Below are 20,968 nucleotides of genomic sequence, written 5' to 3' on the forward strand. Positions count from 1 at the left end.
AAAATTATGAAAAAAGACTGATACTCTGTTGTCAGCATCATGTCTCAGTTTGTGGCACTTCCTTTTCAAGACAAATAAAAAAGCAGTGACCTTGATTCATCTCCATAATGGTACTGTCACTTAGAGAGTGCAGGCCAGAATTGTGATGCTCTTTGTATCTGAGTTTTGGAGGAAATGCATTGCTGTCTTTAGTGTGACTAAGAAAGCTATTCAAGAATGGGACAAGGAGGCTAAAAAGAAGGATTCCATTGTCACACTAAATACTCTCATAGTAGCTGGAGGCTCAGGGGGTTTTGGTGTCTAAAAGCAGAGGTAATACTGATCATGCTAAAATAACCATTGATGGTCACAATTGTGACCATTGATAGTGTTTCAGAACTGTGCAGTTTGTTAAAATATTGAGTGCACCTTACGGATGGCATAAAAAGCAAAGGGGCTGGCTGACTAGTGCAGCCACAAAGCTGAAGTGTGGTGTCATGTGGGAGGGACTGATGCACATCCTAGGGCCTTATTCCCACTCTGTGAACTGACACTTGGCTGTATGAAGATGTGGGAGAGTGCATTGCCAGGTGGGGAAGCCGCAGCCTCTGTGACAGACACAAATTTGAACACAGCTCAGAGTGACACAGGCAGCTCCAGTTGGGTGACATTGTCAGCTTTCAGCTGGTGGGTTGCATGTCCAGCTGCTGAAGAGCTGCCACTTGTCTGCACTGAGCTGGGCCTGGGATTTTTTTAAAGCAGCATTTGTTCTGTGTTTCTCATTCTCTGCTTTTCACTTTGAAAGGATTGGTAGCTGGGGACACATCTTGTTTATTGTCTTTTAAGGCTTCCAGTTGTTTCCAGCTTCTTGCCATAGAGAGGATAGTGACTTGTTTTTGGAGGTGAATCCTTTAGGTGCCTGGTTCCCACATAGGAAGTTCTATAATAAATATTTGCTGGTTTTATTTTGGGTGATATGTTATTCTTTTGACTCCTGCTACAATTTTGCTTACCCTTTGTAGAAAATTTATCTCTAAAGGTCATACTGGCAGTTATATCATAGACCCAAAATAGCTGATTTTAACACATTTCTTTCTCTCCTCTTTCAAATAAATCCTGCAACTGCTCTGAAGCAGTGCTTTTGACTAATGAGAGCCATTGCCAGGCTTCCCTGTTATGACACATTGTGAGAAATGTGCCTAACATACAAAAGTGATGGCTCACTGGGCTTTCATCACTTCTTAGCCACTGTCACAATTAGGATCAGTGTTTTATTTGGAGCTCAGTGATTCAGTTCAGATCTCTCTAATCCTCAATGGAGGCTGCTCACAAGGACAAAAATTCAGTTTTCACACAGACTTGTCTCCAAAGTCTTACGTAAAACACTATGGTAAAAGAACAGCACTGTAACTGGGTGGGGTATGAATTGTCTGTAACCTCGTCAAAAGGTAAAATACAGCACCACCACATTAAGTAAGACCAGATGTCTTCCTTTTCTGATAAGAGTCTGTTTAGACATTTGTAGAATTCCTTTGTTTTGGAACAGTTTCATCATATCTCTCCTTCTGTAGGTAATTTGGTACATGGATCAGATACAATTTTATCAAAGGCCTATTCACATGCAATAGAACAGTCTCGTGTTTCTAAAGAGGCGCGAGTTCTCTGATGCTTTCAAAGATGAGAGCAAATTCTGCACCATATTGAGTGCCCTTTGGCTGCAGGTGAAGAATTCAACAGCTTGTGGGAGTGCTAATTAGTGCTAATAATAACTTCAATGACCTGCCTTGGCTTTCAAATGCCTGACAGAAATTGCCCTGTCCTTGAAGGACAGAGATTTTGTTTCTGTGTGAGTCTGATTAGGGACACTCATGCCTACATGTTTCTGTGTTTAGTGATCACACACAATTACCAAGTGAGTGCTTGTGTGTGAATAAAAAAGAAGTGGGTGGTGTGGGGGAATCAAGAGGAAAAAAAGGCAAAGACACCTCCCTAAAATACTACACCAGAATTCCATTACTAAAGGGATTTCTCTTGTAGTCTAAATAGCCTTATTAAAACTAGAAATAGTAATAGGAAAGCATTAGATTAGGAATTGGATTCTTCAAAATTAAACCTTGTCTGTCCAATTTCGGTACTTTTTCTGTTGTTACTCTGCTGAATATGTATGGAGGGTCTGAGGAAAATGAAAGCAGTAGTTTGAGCAAGTGCAAAGCTCCAAAGTATGAAATTTTTATTTCATCTGGATAATAGGTTGCTGATGGTGCAGAAAACAATTGTATTTTCAGGGATATTGCCCTAGACCTTTCTAATATATATTTTATTAACACTAGCCAGAAAAATTAATTACTTTATGAGCTGGAATGATAAATTAAGGGGTTTTCTGACTTTCCTTTCTTTTGCTAAAGTGATTTTTGAAAATCAGTCAAATTCGAGGAGAGGAAAGGGTCTTAAAAATACCAATAGAGGCATAACTGGATGATGGAAACAGTGTTAAGGTAGCAGATTTATTTATTTATTAAATTGAGGATAAAAATTTGAAGTTAACAAAATGTGACTCAGTGTTGAGTTCCTAACTAAACATTTGGCTTCACTGCTGCCCAAGCAACTCTAAGCAGACTTGTTCCCTACCCTGCTGCCACCCACCCATTCCTGACCTCCTGTGGTCCCATCACTGCCCCAGCACAACTGGTGCCCTATTGCAGAGTGAACAAGATCAGGGAGCTTATCCAGCTAAAAAGGTGGGATGACCAAGAAAAAATAGGCTAGTTTTTCAGCTGGATCAGTTTGCAAGCTGACTGGCTGCAAGAGGAATTGTGGATCACTGTGTGGCTGCAGGGAGCTGTGCTGGCCCCCTGGGAGCCCTCTGGGCAGCAGTGGCCAGAGCTGAAGCTGTGGATGCCACCACAAGGGTCAGGAACTCCAGTCCTTCCCTTTACATTAAGGTGTCTGCCATCACTGCACACTGGTGAAGTACAAAGCACAGAAAGTCAAGTGTTTGACACCTTGCTTTTCCCCAGAGCTGCAAAGATGCAGAATGTCTTTAGTCTCATTTTGATCACTGTTAAAGAGTATCTTAGAAATCAAAGAGCAAAGAATATTCACATTTGATTGCCTTATTACAGCCAATTAACCTTAGTCAGGAACACAGAAGTGTTTTGAGGGACTAACGCGCTGCACAGCAAGAGGGAAAATACTGGTTTACTACATTTTCCAGCTACCCACACCATCCCAGAGAGTGCAATACACGACCAAGGCAGAGTCAGCTCACAGAAAGTCTGAGGGGAAAGCTACCACATTTCACTGAAATGAAGAGACGTGTGAAACAAGCACCTTCCATCCGGAGGTTCTGCGATCCAGAGTGTTCTGCAGTACAGCAGTTTAGTTGTGTGGCTGTGCTGACTTTGAAAAACAGAAACACAGGTAGCCAGTAGCCAAATTGTGACAGAGTGGATTACAAAGGAGCTGTAAAAGATCCTTCAATCACTTGTTATAGACACAAGTGTCTGAAAGGGAGATCAGAAGCAATGGAGTGCTGGGTTTGCAGGGTGCTAAGTGCTGCTCTGATGCCTGTACTGTGAGAAATCCTTCTCAGCTCAGAGCACCCAGGCCCTGAGCAGATGTCTGAGAATTTGGTTTCCTCCTGCACATCAGGATTATCATATTCAAAGTATCCAAAGTGATTTTTTTCTAAAGTCAGTGTAGGAATAGCATTGATACTTCATAGATGGAAAATAACTAATAATTTAAATATTTTTGGTAGGCCCATAAATATCAGCTCTTTGATGGTATTCAGGGGAGTAACATTTTATTGAAATGAATAGCAAGAGACATCTTAAAGCCAAGCAGTTATCATCAGTGGAATTAATTGACTAGCACTTAATGTTCTGTAAAGTAGAACATTTTTAATGAATATACACAATCTTCATAACCTAGAATAGAAAGATAGAAAGGGGCATGGGATAATAAGAGAAATACTAATCCAAGGTCTAAATCCTATGAATTTACTAAAATTCCAGAGATGCTTTTGGGAGAAGGAATGTTCAAAAATTCCTCTCCAATGGAATAGTACATCATACTCCTGGTTTTATTTTTATTCTCTAAGAATCTCAGTGGTAGTTGTGCTAATTTCTGCTACCTGAAATTTCAGATATAACACAATGTATTCAGCAGCCCTTCCCACTGCCACTTCCTGTGAGCTGAATTAGGGAGATTAAAATAGTAAAATAGCACAAGTGTCTCCTCTGGAAGCTGGATCAAAGACTGTAAGTTTGCTCCAGGTCCAAATCTCCATTGAATTCTTTAGGATGACACTGACACTACCAAGCCAGAAGGTTCTGACGGACACATTTCTTGGCTGAAGTTTCTTACAAAAGTTGCAGTGCCTTTAAATTAACATATTAAAGCAAAAGATCACATTGTGGTCACAGAGCATGTGAGAAGAGACTGAGGCTGTTTAATGGCATACATCAGGATCAGGCTGAACTCCCTCTCCAGGAAACAGTGTGGGGATTGCTCTTGGGAAAGAGGTAGAGTTCTGACAGAGAGGGAAGGCACATCAAGTTTTTGAAGGCATCTTTGCCCTAAGAAACACGTGGAAACCTCCCAGTGCTCTGTGGGACACACTGCTGTCCTGGTGTAGAGTGGAGGCAGCAGAGTAAGCAGAATCTCATGCTTAGCACACATTCTCTGTGCATTTCACTGTGTTTGAAATGCTGTTGCCTGAAGGATGCTTTCAGGGTTTCTTTTTCTCTGCCTACCTTGGTGTGCAGTAAGTACAGGTCAGCTGGAACAGGGCAATTGTCTTTGTGGTGAGGGCCCAGCTGCTGTCACTGTCCCATGGCAGAGCACAGAGCAGCTGTGGAGCCTGGGGACAACGAGGCTCTCACTGCCCAGCTGGAGGAGAGCTGCCTGAATTGCATTGTAGGGGTCAATGAAAAGCAGAAGTAACTTCAGTGCTGCTCACTGAAATGTTTAGTGTGGGAACCTTTCCAGAGCTTTATTGGGATTTCTGGTCAAAACACCTCATTAGTACTTCAGCTTTCATGACCATTTGATGTCATCTACTAAGAAAACAATGATTTATGATGTTCCCTGCAAAAAACCTGTTCCCAATTAAAAGAACAAGCTCTACTTTCTATTCCTGGGTAAGCAGAAGGTAAGCATGATGGATAGAGACCACAGTAGATTTTCAGATGATGTGCCAGCTGGCTTTCTGTGCAGTTTCTAGTGCTGCAGAGATCCACTCACTAATGCTTCATGCTGGTAGCTGTGTTTTTAATATTTGAGTATTCTCCATTCCCTTCTTTCTTCCTTTTATTCCTCTAATTCTACAGTCCACTCTGCTCATTTCTGTACTGACAGTAGAGCAGGGCAGAGAATTAACTTTCATCCAGTAACAGTTGCCTCCATTTGCTCTGTTTCTCGAAAATACACAGAAACTGCTTTGGAGTTACTTTCAAGTGTTCAGAGAAGACTCTAATTGTCTCCTGGTTGCAGCTGGTCCTTAACTTGAAAAGCAGATTTGGGGAATCCTGCACAGATGTAGTCTGTGAAAGTCCTGTTCTTGAACCTCTGCTCTGGGTCATGCTTCATCCTGTTACTCTCATTTGCATAAACACATTAAATGCAATTAGGGCTGTCAGGTTTCCTTGTAGTTTAGCTAAGCACTGTGGTATAGGTGGCAATTTATATGTTGTCATAGACAAGCTATTTTAGTCAGGATCAGTTAAGAAATTGTTCAGATATTTGAAAGGTCATGAAGGTGCTGGCTCTAGTGACTCCCACAAGAGTGATATTGAAGCATTAATAGGGACTGGAGTCTAGGATGAGACATCAAAAAGGAGTTCAAGTGGATACCAAGGACTTGATTCAATACCCCTAGAAGGTTTTGGGGCATTTTTATGTAATGTAATTCAGTAAGAAAGATGAATAGTTTACAGAGATGTATTTGGCACAATAAATGACTTAGCCACTGAAGGCTAATTCATGTCCTCATGTCCTAAGAGCACTGCTAATTCATATTGTTATTTCTTCCTCAATTTTCAGGCACTGAAAGTAATGTTCTGCTTCAGTAAACAGTAATCAGTTTCAGAAAAGCAGTAGCTCTCATGTCTTTCTGAAAATAATGATAAGGTTTTAAATAGTATCCAAGATTCTTACAAATAATTAAACTTTTAAAACAATTTTTTGAAGATTGTAAGCTCTCTAGTGAAAGCATTACCTGGATAATACCACTCAAAATATTTTTTTGTAGTGAATAATTGTTGCCCAACCATTTCCTCCTCAGAAAGAAAATCAGAGCTTCTTCCATCTCCCTTCCCGTCCTAGAGTCAAACCCTAAAAAGCAAACCTTGAAGGCATGTGTACTGTCATCCTAAGTCAAAAGTACAAGTGACATAAATATGAAAACAAGCAGTACTATTTCACTACAACACAAAAAAAATTAAATGGAAATATAACAAACCAAAATACTAGCCTCTTCACTATGTATATAATTTTTTAACACCTTTTTTGTCAGAAAGTCCACATAATTTTAATTATTTGTATTTTTATAACAACTCATAGAATTCCAGTCAAAGGTAGGTTCTGGACAAATTTTAGTCTCAAGACATGATAATTACCTGGACAGTGAGTATTTTACAGTGATTATACAGTGATTTGCCTGGTAAATAAATTAGAATGTATTTTGATAGTATATATATATATATAAAATTAAAAATATGTACTATATATATTTTATATAATATATAGTATACTATATAATCATATACTATATATAATTTTTATATAGTATATACATATATATATATACTAATATATATATATATATGTGTATATATATTAGTACAACTAAGGAACACACATACACAGCACTGCCACCCCCATTTGACAGAATCTCTAATTTGAGTGACTCTTTTGGAAATGCAGGTTGGCAAACATGGAGTTAAACCTTAACTGATGTCCTCCAACATCCCTTTTGACCCATGGCTGCTGAAAGGGAGAAGAGTGGTGCTTGAAACAGTAAGTAAATTCTTCACTCTGACACTATAGATTACTTTGAGCCTGAGATGCATAAAGTAGAGCACAAGTGATCTAATATAGACAAGATTTTCAAATGAAAAATTTCCTCTCAGTGGTGTTTCTATCTAATGGTTTCCAATGGTAGCATTAAGATATAGGACAGCATGCCAGTATAGCAGAATTTTAGGGCAGCTTTTCAATTCCAGACACAAAGCCAAATCAAACATATGTGTATGTTTTTATTTTTGTCTTGGACTAGCTCTGTCACCATCTCCTCCATGGTTCAGTGCCTCCCTCTGTAAGTAATATAAAAATTAGAAAATGCTTTTTGGATCAAATATTTCAAAACAGCAGAAGTTCAAATGTTTGTCTCATGAAATTTGGGTTTTCAGATTGGACATGTTTGTTTAATTCCAGAGAGAATTATGTGTATCAATACCTTGTTTCCTCATATTCAATATTTCTACATCTCTTTTTTTTTTATTTGTTGTACTTGAAGCAACACCAGGAATTCTGGAGGCCAAAAAGGAACCCAAATATAAACAGTATTATTGATAAAAGATTCAAAAGATTTTACTAGACTGGGCAAGCAAACCAGAGAATTTCTGTAATTTTAGCCAACAACTCCTGTTTGTGCAACCATCTTGTTTTAGAAGCATTTCAGCACCATCAAAAGCTTTTGTTGGCTGATTATAATGGGTATGTGGAAGGGTGTGCAATCCTATGCAGTTAATGCTTTCTGAGGATATTAGCAACTGTAGCAATTTTTAAATATTGAAAGGAACAAACAAGAAAGGTATCATAGTAATATAACTTTAAAACCAGTATATTTTTATAGAAGAAAGGGTACAGAGTGTGAAAGAGGTCATTTTAACTTGGAGCATAGACATTAAACAATTTTTTGCAAGAGTCATAATTCACATTTGGCCTATGGCCAAAGCAGTGAACTTTATCACCCAGTCTTGGCATGTGCAGATAGATGGTCCCTTCTGTCTCTTTTGCCAGTTATTGCTCATGCTGCCAGGAAATCTTAATCATGCTGCTTGGAAGTGGCTGCTGGCCCACCCCCCTGCTGCCAAGCTATTCCTCTGTGTAAGGAGTCCAACTCAGCTTCAGCAAACAGACTCTGAGCTCCCTCTAACACAGGAAAAAAGGTCACTGTGCTAAGGCCACTCAAGGGGACCATATGGTGGCAGGACTTACATCATCACTGTTGCACTGCTGTTGGTGCAACCCTATTAATAACCCTGAAGTTCACACAGACTTGGCATAACTAGGTTTTCTGAAAGGAAATGTGTAATATAAACCTAGAGTGAACCACAAAATAAGAAGAAAAGAGAAATGCTCTCTTTAATAATGAGTCATAGAATGGTTGGAGCTGGAAGAGAGCTTAAAGATTATTTAGTTCCAGCCTTCCTGCCATGGTCAGGGATGGCCCTCAGAGGTCAGACTGCTCAGGGCCCCATTCAGCCTGGTCTTGAACTCTTCCAAGGATCAACTTAACTAAAAAACCTCTTTCAGTGCCTCACCATGCTCTGAGTAAAGAATTTATTCCTACTGTCTAATGTAAAAGTACCTTCTTTCAGTTTAAAACCACTGCCCTTTGTCCTGTCACTATCTGCCCATATAGAAAGTTCCTCTCCCTCCATTTTATAAGCCCTCTTAAGGTACTGAAAGGCTGCAATGAAGTCTCTCTGGAGCTCTCTCCAGGCTAAACAACCCCAACTCTCTCAGCCTGCCTTCACAGGGGAGATGCTTCAGCCCTCTGATCATCTCTGTGGCCCTGGGCCCACTCTAACAGGTCCACATCTTCCCTGTGCTGAGGATCCCAGAGCTTGATGCAGTATGTTTTCATTGACACTTCTTTTCCATTGAAACTTCAAATTTGTGTTTAAAACTAATCCTAGCCTTCTCTAGTTTGAGAAGAAGGAAGACAATCAGTTAAGCAGTTACATTGCAGTGCCACATTACCAAGAGCTGTTCTGTATGTTCAGGTTTCTCTAGTGTCATATGCAAGCACTATTCAGGCAGCAATAGTCTGAAGAATGTAATGCTCAAGTCATACAAATTGCAATCCACTGGTGAATTTAAGCTCCTCATTAAGATGTTCAGTCACTTGCTTTAGTAGAAATATTGAAAGTGGTTTCGTGCATGGATAGTTCCTTTCTCACTTGGGTTCCTGTTATTGTCTCTTTTAATGAAAAAGCAAAGGGCCTTCTGTTAGCTAAACTATATTTATATTTTACATCCTCTAGTGATATTTATATCTGAAATTATATTCATAGGTTTTTCCCAGGTGACAGAAGGAAAAAAAACTGGTTTAGATCATAGAAATTTTGGTAGAATTCTAAGACTCTTGGGAGCAGTGCAAATCCTAAACACAGTCAGGAAATGGCAGCAAATAGTTTTGCAGGACTTCTCCTGAGAATATCATAACATAGATCATTAGTGTAACTGGTATCTGAACTTCCAAATTCCAGGACTTCTTAGACCATTATTTTTGTATGTCACAAAATTTAGCTTCTGAATCCCTGTTTAAGTGATCTACCTGGAAGTGATGTGAATTTAAACTTCAGAGGTGATCAATATATCCATTGAGGTAAATAAGAAATACTGATAGTTTTTAGACTTGTTTCTATGGGCTAACTTTAGTTCTCTATCTCTACAGTTTAAATGGCTTTTGAATTTTCTATGCTTTTTTGTGTTTTAATGGTTTTTCAGCTATAAAGAGGTAGAAATTATTCTTTTGGTAGTTTTTTGGATCTGATAGGGTATACCCCACACACTGCATTTTGTTGAGGAATTTTATATAGACTTTGATATATATTTGCTACACCAATCATCTCTTGCATCTGTTATCCATTTGGGGAATGAAGAAAACACAACAGCTATTCAGATTTTTGTGCAGTCCATTCCTATGGCAAGTGTGTAATACTAAGGTGATGACAGCACTTAAAACATAGCAGAACTGGATGACAACTGAGATGCTACCTTCTCTTTTGGACAAAAAATGTGCAGCTCAACTGCCAGCTGTGAGACTGTCAGGTAAAAAGTGCTAGCTCAACAGCATGCATTTTCATGTCAGCTACTGTATAACTCTGCTCTGCACAAGGAAGTGGAATAATGGAAAATATTCCCACCTACTTTTACGTTTACAGGAGAAGAATCAAAATAAATAAGAGCTTATGTATTTTTCACATGCTTGTAGAAAGAATCATCTTGGCTTAGTTTCAGGGATGTTATTTTTAGGTGCATATTTCTCATTCTGGGATTCTGCTTTTAGATAATGAACCTTTGGCAAAAATGCCAAACTTCTTTCCTGCTATATAAATGCACAAGAAAACCATGGCATTTCAGAAACCCTCTGTGTTTTTTTTAAGAATAACCCTGTGTGTGTTTTAAATTTGGTGTTGTTTTTGCTTGGTAATGCACTCCATCTTATTCTACTATAATTAAGTATAAAATAAGAACCTACAATATATATTTTTGTACATAACTTGATCAACTTACAAACACTCATCCAAATTGATTTACCTGCTGCAGTCTAATTCCTGTAAGTTCTGATTTTGTGATGTGATTTCTTTTACTGTGTAGGTGGATGCAATGGTACAGAAAAAAGAAATTGAAGCAGTTGTTTATTTTCTGGTTACAAATGAATGAGTAGGACTTTTACACAGTGAGAGAATGGTTCTTTCATAGGTAATTGCTTGTGTTAGAATTATGTACCAGACACTTATCCCTGAGGAGGCTTTGCACTCCTGATAGTTGTGCTGTTCTATGCTGCAGTTCCTGCTAAAACAAGAACAAGTGAGCTCCAAGGTGGAAGGATTTCCAGGTAAAATAGATTCAATGCTCATGGAAAGCTGTCTCCACCTGACAGCATTAAAAGGTCTCTTATCCAGAGCTAAAAGCTTTGCTCCCTTCCTTAGTGTGAGGTGATGCACTTGCATCTGCCATTGTGGCAAATGAATCTGCCTCACTGACAAGTGGAATAAGGAAAATGAGTCCCTGAGGTTACCAGGTACAGCCAGCACTCCCAGAACAAGCAGAGCTTGGCTGACAAGGCAAATGGGTACAGAAATAAGGCAAGGTTTGAGAACTTGTTCTGGCCAAGGCTGCTGTGGCTGAGGTTGGATTGGAGCAGGATACCAAGGGAGTGAAAGATGCAGAAATATTAATGCACATGGGCAGCTGGAATTGGAATTGGACTGATTTAAAAGTGACAAGGGATGAGGGTCTTAGTTCAACATAATGGAATACCAAGGTCTGTAGCCTGGTAACTACCCCCTATAGCCAATCTAGTTAGGCTGTAGGGAACCTCTAGAAGAAAATACAGTAGATTTTTTTGCATTTTTAGAAATAAACCTTCTTGGCTTCTGAAATCAGTCTCTTGCCTCAACATACCATGAGTTGGCATATCTGCAAGTGCCAATATGACATGTGACCTATTGTTTGTGCCCCACAAGTAAGAAGCAATGAGCAAACAAGTGAAGTCCATGATACTGGAGTCCTAGGTCATGAGGGGAAAGGGGATGGAGAGAGTGAGGGACTGACCTTGCTACAAATGGTGCCACAGGTCGTGGGGGTGAGGGAATGTGAGCTGCATGAGGCAGGACCTGTGGCTGTGAAAGAACAGGGGGACAGTGACTTCCTCTCTCTGCCTTGTGTATCTCTGGGGAGCTAAACTTTGACCACACACAGTGTGGAATCTGAACAGATCTGAGCAAAGATGATGGGAGAAGCCTCGAACTAAAGTTTGAGCTCTTATTTTAGGTTCTCTCAAAAATACAGAATTGGTCAACTTTTCTAAATAGCTTTCTAAAGTTCAGTGACTGTGAAGGATGTGCAGGCCTTGTCTGGTAAACCAGGACAAGTTATGGCATTAATTGAAGTTTCTCACAGTTTTAATTCAGAGATTTTATATTGTTCAAAGTTAAACCCAAGGGGAAATTTAATGTGCAGGATCAAAGAAAGGTGGTCCTGCCTCCTGTAGATTGAAATCAATATATTTTATATAAAGCATTTGTGTAGCAAATGGTTTCTAAAACTATTAATATGAATTAACAAAAATACAAAACACAGCTGCTGTAAGGGGCCATACTTCTGTGAATGTGCATATCTTACTTTATTTCCAGCCAAGAGGAAAACTTCATTTCTCCCCTCCAGACTTAGAGTATTAGAAATGCAGTTAGATAAGAAGGAAAACTAGTGCTTGCTTTGTACACATCAATAATGAGGTCAAACATGGCACTGTCTTTGTCAATCACATCAGAGAGGTTTTAAGAAATGCAGTTGTTTGATGTCCTGTCTTGCTCAACAGTCACACAGATACTGACAGAACGTGCAGCGTCACAAATGCTTGTGCAGCCATGCCAGTGAGGAGGACCCTTCAACAAAACCTACTGCAGGTGTAGCTCTTTCACTCAAAGATATTCATCCACTTGAGATGAAATCCACTGCATTAGGCAACTCAGCAAATGAAAGCTTAAACACATTTGATTCAGAGTAGGAGACTAAATCTGTCACACAAAATAATTCCACCTCAAGAAGATTATAACATTATCAATTCAGTGAATATTTTCAAATTAATGCATTTTAAAATTAGCTTAATCAGAAGCTTTGTTAAAGGTCAAATTACCTTAATTCTGTAGCCTCAACATGTATGGGTTCCCCTGGGAAACATTTCTGGTAATTATAAACAACTACATTTTCCAATAAATACAGACAGGTATAAATGCCATATTTTAGGAATATAGCACACAAACCCAACATCCTAATGATCAGACAGTCAACACTACTAAATTTTTATAGCATAAACATTTTTTAAAAGTTAATGATCAGTATTTATATTTAATAGTATATTACCTTTTTTCTTTCCTTCATATGTATTTGCTGAGATGATGATACAAGAAAGCAATAAAAATGAAAGTTGCAAACTTCTCATTTTTTGTTTCTTTGAATGAGAGTTCTGCTAATTTCTGCCAAGAGATGGGAAAAGGAAAGAATTAGCAATGCTTTGCAAGAAATTCTTTGCCCATTAATCATTAACTTTGATTTCATCTGTCCCCTGCTCCGGTTTTTCCTTTTATGGAAAGGAAATTGGAATTTGCCTATTTACAACCTCTTAATTTTTATTTTATGCCACGTGTGGCAGAAATAATTTGGAGCTGGATCCTCTTACCTTGCTCAACAGTGCTCAGCTCTGAATACAGACTTGAGGGCATTTGTTCTCTGAAATTCTGCTAAAGGCCAGGGTAACCAACTTGCATTCAGCTGGTCGACAGCTCAGTCTGAACACATTGCAAAATAAGGGCAAGAGCTGAAGGTTCATCTAAATATTTCATTAACATTGACAAATCCCAGCAAGGCAATCATCAAAATTTTATATATATTAACCACTCTCTTATTTCAGTGATTCAGTCAGTACCAGATTTTAGATAATCACGAAGTCTTTCCTTTCAAATCAAGTGAACAATTTTTAACACATAATACATTTACTAATACAGCACAATTAACCAACATCTCTCTCCACTTCCAATAAAAGAATCATAAGAAACTGTAGGTACTAAATGTAGGAGTCATTTCAGAGGAAAGGTTTCTACTCAAATAGTATGACTTATACTGGAAATCAGAGCAGAATTTTAAGAATTTTAGGTTTTTTAAGAACTCTAGTTCAGTGTCAAATTAAATGACTGAAACAGAGCTTAAAAGTTGAAAAAGTATCTTTTGAGCATTCAGTGAATCCCAGCTTCTTTATGAAGCCTCTTTATGTTAATTAATAAATCTAGAATACAATAAATGATAGCCATACCATCCCAGCCTGAGGAATTTTCAATTTTTCTGTTGTTTTTATAATCAGAAATTACTTTAAACTATCCCAGATAAAAGAGTTTTCTCTTTTTTTAAAGACTAAATCTCATATGACCAATATGCTATAGCAGAACTGACATGTGAGACAAAAACCCCCAGTATTTTCAGCAGGGAAATTCTGCTGTCTTGCTTGATGCATTGTTCAGGCATATGAGAGCAGGCTTTGTGGGGAGGGGTCCATACTGCATGAAGGCAGGAGAAAAGTGCAGATCACTTTCTTTCCTTGCTCATTCCAAGCAGCTGTGAGTCCAGGATACAGCAGACAGCTGGAAAACCCCCAAGCAATCTCTAAGGTCAGACCAGCCACTGCAGCTGGCAGTGGTCTTGGCACAGTAACATGTGAAGCACTGTCAAGACTGATTGATTAGTGTGTGTGTGTGTGTGTGTGTGTGTGAAAGTATACTGAAACAGAGGACACACAGAAAAAGGGGTGATAGGATCAAAATTACTCTTAGTAAATAAAAAATACTGATCACAGCAGTATTGTAGTGAGCAAGAAAAGGAGACAGGAGATAGAATTTGGACATGAATTTAGGCTTTGATGCTGGACATGAAATGCTGTATTTTAGTGAAGTTAAGACTGGTGGAAATTACTAGTATGATTTAGCAAAGGCTTGCAGTGAACTTAGAATAATATTGGCTAGAGATGATGTGAAGATGACAGGTCTGACTGACAGGTTGAATGGTAACACTAGGCACAGTAATCAAGAAGGTAGAGAGCATTTAGAGGAGAAAGATTACAAGTTTCACTTTCTGCAGACCGGAATTGTTCTGGAACAAGGTGGTAGACCTGTCAGGGCAGAATTGGCTGTTGGATCTTTGTGAAGAGATTGCCTGAAAATAAAATCTATAGGGATCAATGTTTGGATTTACTTCTCACTATGGAACCCATGTAGGAAGCCAGGATGACATATGAGCATTTTATGAAGGATTGCTTAAAGTGGTAAAAGGAAAACTGGGAAAAAAAGATGGAGGAACCTGCCTTCCTTTGGCAGGTTTTACTTCATTTGGCAATTCTGTGTCAGCTATTGCTGATATTTATTTGTCTTTCCAGTATTCACAGGATGTCAGCAATAATGATGAGAACACTAAGCAGTGTTGTGGGAATAATTGTACAGGTTTGAATGAGAGGTTTCACAGTGCATGTTGAGGATGACTTTATGTAGCACTGAATTGCCTGCTATGGCACATTAGTCTGCAGAGAGCAGATGTGATTGTGTTCCAGGGGAAGGAGCTGCTCCCAATGGCCTGACAGCATTGTCACACCATGTGTCTTCAGAGTGGGCATTTGGGTTTGCTTTTCTTCTCCATTTGATTTACATGAGTAATTCCAATTACCTTTATTGTCTGCTCAACGAGAAAAGAATGGGTCTTCTGCAAATGTAATGATCATTAGAGGTAAGAAACTGCTGGTAAATAATTTTCCTGTGAATCCAAATATTGAAATTATAATCTTTGCTATTTGCAATATGTTTATCTGGTCAACTGATAACTACTTTGCTTAGATGGGTTAATTGCCATTTGTATTGTTATTGCATATATAATATTCTATGAATATATAATCTAAATTATTTTAGGAATTAGTTGCCCTAATGCAAAAAGCATAACAAGAAAGAGTCTTTGGCACATTATGAGGATAGAAAAAGTGGAGCCAGGTATTTACCAGAAGCAACTGTGCAAGTGCTACTCAGAGTTACTGGCAGCATGTTGCATCACCTACTAAAATGGCTTTTTCAGCCACATTTGAACTGCATGAGGTGTAGTGATGGGAGCTGCAATATTCCAGGTAAAAATCACTGCAAAAAAAAGAGAATCCTCTGGGAAAATGAGGGTGCTCTGGGTCTTCATTTTATTCCACTGTTTGATCATAAGAATGGTGAAACTCTGTACCCCTGAGATACTCCCAGTGTTCTGCCAGAGCCTTATGAGCTGTAAGGCTGCTCTGCTGCATCCTGCACCACTGGCAGGGACAAATGTACAACACAGGTACTAGAAAATCAGGGAACTGTCATCTCAGGGACTGTAACACAGCCAGGGAGGCTGATGTAGGAAATGACACCTGGAACATGCAAGCTGCACTGTGTCGTGATGCTACTTTCAAGAGTGAGTGGAAAGTTTAGGATTGGATATGTTTGCTACTCATGCTCTGAATAAGGAAAGTGGATAATTTGGTATTTGCAAAAATCTTGATTCTTAAAAAATGCCTGAAAATAAGTTGTTTAAATTTAAGGTTTAAATATGGTTATGGTTAAATATGTTAAAATACTGTAGATATGATTTCACTTTTCCATAACAACCAGCATTTGCAATTACTTCATTTTCTGCATTGAGATCACTCATACCTACTGTAGTGATGTGTATTCCAAAGTTAGAAATAGATATTCCAAACTGCTCTCTGTGAAACAGACAGAACATGTTTCATATTGCATGGAGGCTACTGCTTTGCCAACTTCACATTAAATAGAATCTTTTCTTAAACACACAGTGGTCAACCCAAATTTGTGGCTTATGTGAATGTGTTTATTTGTAGTTTGCATGCACTGTAAGGGGGCCTGACAACCTTCCCTCTTCTGCTGAGCTGCTGCTTGTACAACATATACCCAGGAGGTAGACTCTCAATCACAGTCCCCATCTGCTTCCTGGCTAATGTTCCAGTTCCAGTTAGACCTCTTGCACATATTCACATCTAAAAGAAAATTGATGGTTCACTATTGGAAGCAGTGTGTGACTAATGATGCATTGTACCAGGCAGCTTTTTGCTTGAATATATCTTTCTAATCAAGTTAAAGAAAAGAACACAGAGCAGAAATTTGTCAGGCATACAGTGCTGCTTTTTTTCCTGAAACCACACTGTTCATCAGGATGCTTTTCAATCACCTGAAGACCTGTTATATTGTAGTACAAGATGTTCTTTCTCAGGTTTGGAAGAGATTTTATGGGGCAGAGCTTCAGCTAGCATAAATTGGCTTCTGTGCAACTCTGATGATTTTTACCAGCTGAGGATCCACCCTGTGTTCCTATAATAACCCCAGCATCTGAAAAAAGATTCATGTGATGGTTATGCTAATACATCTGAGGTTATAGAGCAAGAAAATTTTTATGTGGTTGAATTTTTAATGCACTTTTTAAATCCAAAATTTATTCTGCCTGTTTGATCTTTTCTAGGATTTTTTAATATCAAATAACTCTGAAGAGACATTTTTAGATGGACTTTTGTGTGTAGATTCATGGTCTATGTCAAACATACAGCAGCTGCACTCAGATGAGTCTGAAACCTCCTTTACACCTGTAGCTGTTGAGCCATCAGACTTTTCAGTATTAAATTCAAAACTAGATAATTGATCAGCAAACTTTGTTTTCTGATATGAAAGAAAACCACTAATTTGCATGGGCATAGTGTTGTAAAATATGGATTTCTCATACAAGATGAATTTCATACTCTGTATTCCCTGATAAGGTAGTCTTCTTCCATGACTCATCACCCAGAATATTATCTGACTTTCCTTGGAAGCACATTTGGGAGTAGGAATGGAATTCTTGCAGTTTCAAGTTCAGCAGATTTTGTATATTTGTGCCTTTCAGTAATTTTGGAAATGCGCTGCACTGAGTAATTCTTATTATAAACAGCTGTAAACAAAGAAGAGAACTCAAATACAATTGCCAAGCACAAATATAATTGTATAATAAGTGGGACATCTACTTCAAACTTTAAAAAAGGCAGTTTTTGTTTACTTCAATGTTCGTGGAGTCTTTTTCATAACAAAGCATTACTTGTTTAATTGCCTTAGAAGAATGCTGTTTCTTCTGGGTCTGTCTGTCTTTCTCACATGTACACTGTGTTGATGTGGGACACGTCTCTGAAAGCTTGACAGATCAGAAAAACACAGAATTGATGAACCAAATAAAAGGGGAGAACAAATCCCAATACATCTGGGCTGCCCATACTCTTCCATTTTGTGTAGGATATTGGCAGTCTGCATGATTATACACTACTGGAAGGGGTAGTGCAGCTGCAGACCTTTTATCCACCTGGATTCTGTCTTACTGTGGATATTCCCTGTTAGTGTCCTGTTTCAGGGATGACCTGTAAATGTTTGCATTGAATTTTTTGTTGTTAAAGCAGCTTTTACACAGAGCTGTAACACATAGGAAACTTTCCCCACATCAGCACTGGGGTGTCAGTAGATGTAACTGTGAAGAGCTTTTGGAAACCTCAGTGTGCCTGCAAGGGCATTTCCCTTCACTGCTCTGGGTAAGAAACAGCTGAACATGTGCAGCAAAGCTCCTTGGAACACTGAGATCCAGCCCATCTCCTTCCCCCCTGAGGACTGAGCTTTATGGTTTTAAGCAAAACCAACATTAGAGCAATGCCTTTTGAGGCTGCCTTGCTTGTTCACCTCCCCACATCAAACAGAAGCATGTCTGAAACAAATGAACACAGGAAAACCAATAGTGCTCTCTCCCTTGCTTTTGAGTTACTGTATTTAGGAGGGAGAATTTGTAACACAAATAGAAAGCAGACTTGTTTCAGATATTGATTGATGGCTCTTATGGATATAGAAGGAAGCAAGAACAAGCCAACCAACCAGGGCTTCTTGTAGGTAACATATTTGAAGAGGATACACATGAAGGCACTTACACAAAAGGCAAAGAACTATGCCAAAGTAAAGAAACTTGAAAGACACATTCAAAGGCTGATTGATGATGTCTCTTAGAACTTAACATGCTCACAGGAGCAAAACCCAGATCTCTGTGAAGCTGCTGTCGTTAAAATTGAGTTTTCATGAAAATGGAAGAACAAACAGACAAGAAAGCCAAAGGAGAAGAATAGGATTCATATATACAGAGTAGATGAGGGGGCAGCAGACTGTTTGAGGTGGTTAATTATCAACCCTAAATATTTTGTTTGTTCCAGGACCTGACACAGCTCTTGCTAGTTCTAGCAGAACTTCGATACTGGGGTGGATAGACCCTTGGGTCTGATGTATTGTGGCAGTTCCTACATTACTAAAAGATTAGAGGAGATTATAAGAGAGAAAATTGGCTTAGTTGAGGGATGAAGAAGCCTTAAATACTTTAAGCATCAGTTAGGATAAACATGCATTTAAAATCTTCTCCAAACTTTCTGAAAATCTGGTCTGAAAAAATGCCTGAAAATGTTACAGATTGGTAAAAGAATTGTGGACTTTGTTCACAAAAATAGAAGTGAATGTAGCCTACTAGAAAGAATTGAAATAGTTGTTTCTCTGTTAGTTCTGGAACTGCAAATATTTGATGTCTGGATAAACCATAGGATAATTGATTAAATACATTGGTTTTCCAAAATCCATAGTTGTTGAAATGATTTAGAGCAGGAAATCAGTCAGTATTAGGTTTGAAGTGACTGTGACCATGAGTACAAACAATTTCTTGGTAGTGTCCTGTAAATACTGATGATCCACAACTGAAATGGAAAGAGCTACTAAACACTGTATTTAGCACAGATGTTTCCTGTTATAACAGATCAGTAAAATTTCAGTATTCAGTGGGCCTTTAACACCCACCCTCCATCTGTGTTATTCATTTTTAGCATTGTGGAATAGGCAAAAAAAACAGGCATGTAATTAAAAAGAAGCTCCATCAGGGTGTTTTCTCTAACTCAATTTTTTCGTTTCCCTAGCTGTGTTCCTTGATTTGTGTGTGGAAACATTTCATGGGTGGCAAAATGGATAAGACAAAGCTAGTTCTGCATCTGAGAGTCACAGCTATTGCACTAAGTGCACTGCAAAGCAGCCCTGGAGCACGTGCTGCATCCAGGAGTGCTCACTGAGAAAGGCTGATTACATCAGCTGGGGAAGAATAATATTCTTTGCCAAATGACCAATTTGTGCTTGTGGCTTTTAAGTAGCTGTGGTTCACCAAAGTGCTTGAGAAGTGCCTTTACTCTGAAGAGGAAGTTGAGGAAAGGGCTGGAGGCAAGCAGTGCTGGGGGACTGGATGGGCACTGTGGGAGTAACAAAGTCAATATCCCAGAGAGCTGTCACAGATCCACTCAAATGAAATGATGGTAAAGCTCATCTTTGAGTAAATTTCTTGGGAGACAAAAAAGGAGAAGGAAGCAAGCAGTAAAGTGACTCTGACCATAGCATGCGTTGCAAAAACCTTCAAAATTTACAGTGTATACCAACTTCTCAAGTTTCTTTTATGTATGTTTATTCCAGGTTGAGTGTTCCAGAACCTTAACATGTGGGGTGTTATTTGTTGAATAACCTGTGGGACAGAGCACAGGTGTCAGTCTAGTGAATTTTCAAGTTAACTCCTAGGTTTGTGGTGATTGGGGAATAGGTAAGGAGTCTAAAATGTATTTACTAAGGAGAAGAGCAGTGCCATTGCAAGGGCCTCATCCATGGGATGCAAACCCACACTGCCTGTAGCACATGGACCTGTACCTCCTTACCTGTGTGTGTTCCTTCACTCTGCATTATGGCATGAAATCCAGGGCAGCCACCGCTAGCCTGCACTGCCCTCACCCACCCTTAGGAAGAGCACAGAGACAGGCAGCTGGCCTTTACATGGAGATTTAATAGCTCCATATCCTACTCTGTATTCCTTGGTTTTCTGTCTTCTAATTATAGCTTCAAAATTATTACTAATGTCCTTTTAATTTCCAAATTCCATTTGGCATCTTACATTGATATTTCCTGCAGAGAAAGAATTCAAACGATTGGATAGAAATCTTGTCATATTCCCCCACAGATGGTCCAATCTGCTCTGCAGTTCATGCCTGACAGCTAGTGAATCTGGTAGTGTAGGGACACAATTTTAAAAATGCAGGTTCTGGCATCAGCCTCAGGCAAGCACCTCAACTATGCTCTGTACCCTGAAATTGAGGAATTCAGGCTCTGTTCTCCTTAAAGGTGTGAGGAGTGTGTTTTCCAGGTACAAGGTATACTGTAGAAGATAACTCTGAAATTGAGATGTAACCAGGAATGTTTGTACTGGTGCAGAACACTAACAATGTTTTCATACTTACACCACTGGCTTAGGGCAGTTTCCTAAAAGTGACTGAGAAAAGCAAACTCATTCATGGTAGATCTGAATTTGTTACTCATAGACTTTC

At 38.9% G+C, this 20,968-nt stretch overlaps 1 protein-coding gene across 2 annotated transcripts in view; it reads right to left on the minus strand.

Moving 5' to 3' along the window:
• Nucleotides 1–20,968, minus strand: part of LIPC (lipase C, hepatic type) — a 67,001-nt gene that overhangs the window by 37,714 nt on the left and 8,319 nt on the right. The window contains exons 1-2 of one of the 2 annotated variants that reach the window (XM_058811309.1): nucleotides 13,181–13,276; nucleotides 12,865–12,977 (exon numbers count right to left, since the gene is read on the minus strand). In XM_058811309.1, coding sequence (XP_058667292.1) covers nucleotides 12,865–12,943 — 79 coding nt within the window. In that variant the 5' untranslated portion in view covers nucleotides 12,944–12,977; nucleotides 13,181–13,276. Of the gene's footprint in view, nucleotides 1–12,864; nucleotides 12,978–13,180; nucleotides 13,277–20,968 lie in introns of those variants that run through there. The other variant, XM_058811310.1, reaches the window with a different exon arrangement.

Source organism: Ammospiza caudacuta, chromosome 10, assembly GCF_027887145.1.
Source record: "Ammospiza caudacuta isolate bAmmCau1 chromosome 10, bAmmCau1.pri, whole genome shotgun sequence".
Taxonomy (NCBI): Eukaryota; Metazoa; Chordata; class Aves; order Passeriformes; family Passerellidae; genus Ammospiza; species Ammospiza caudacuta.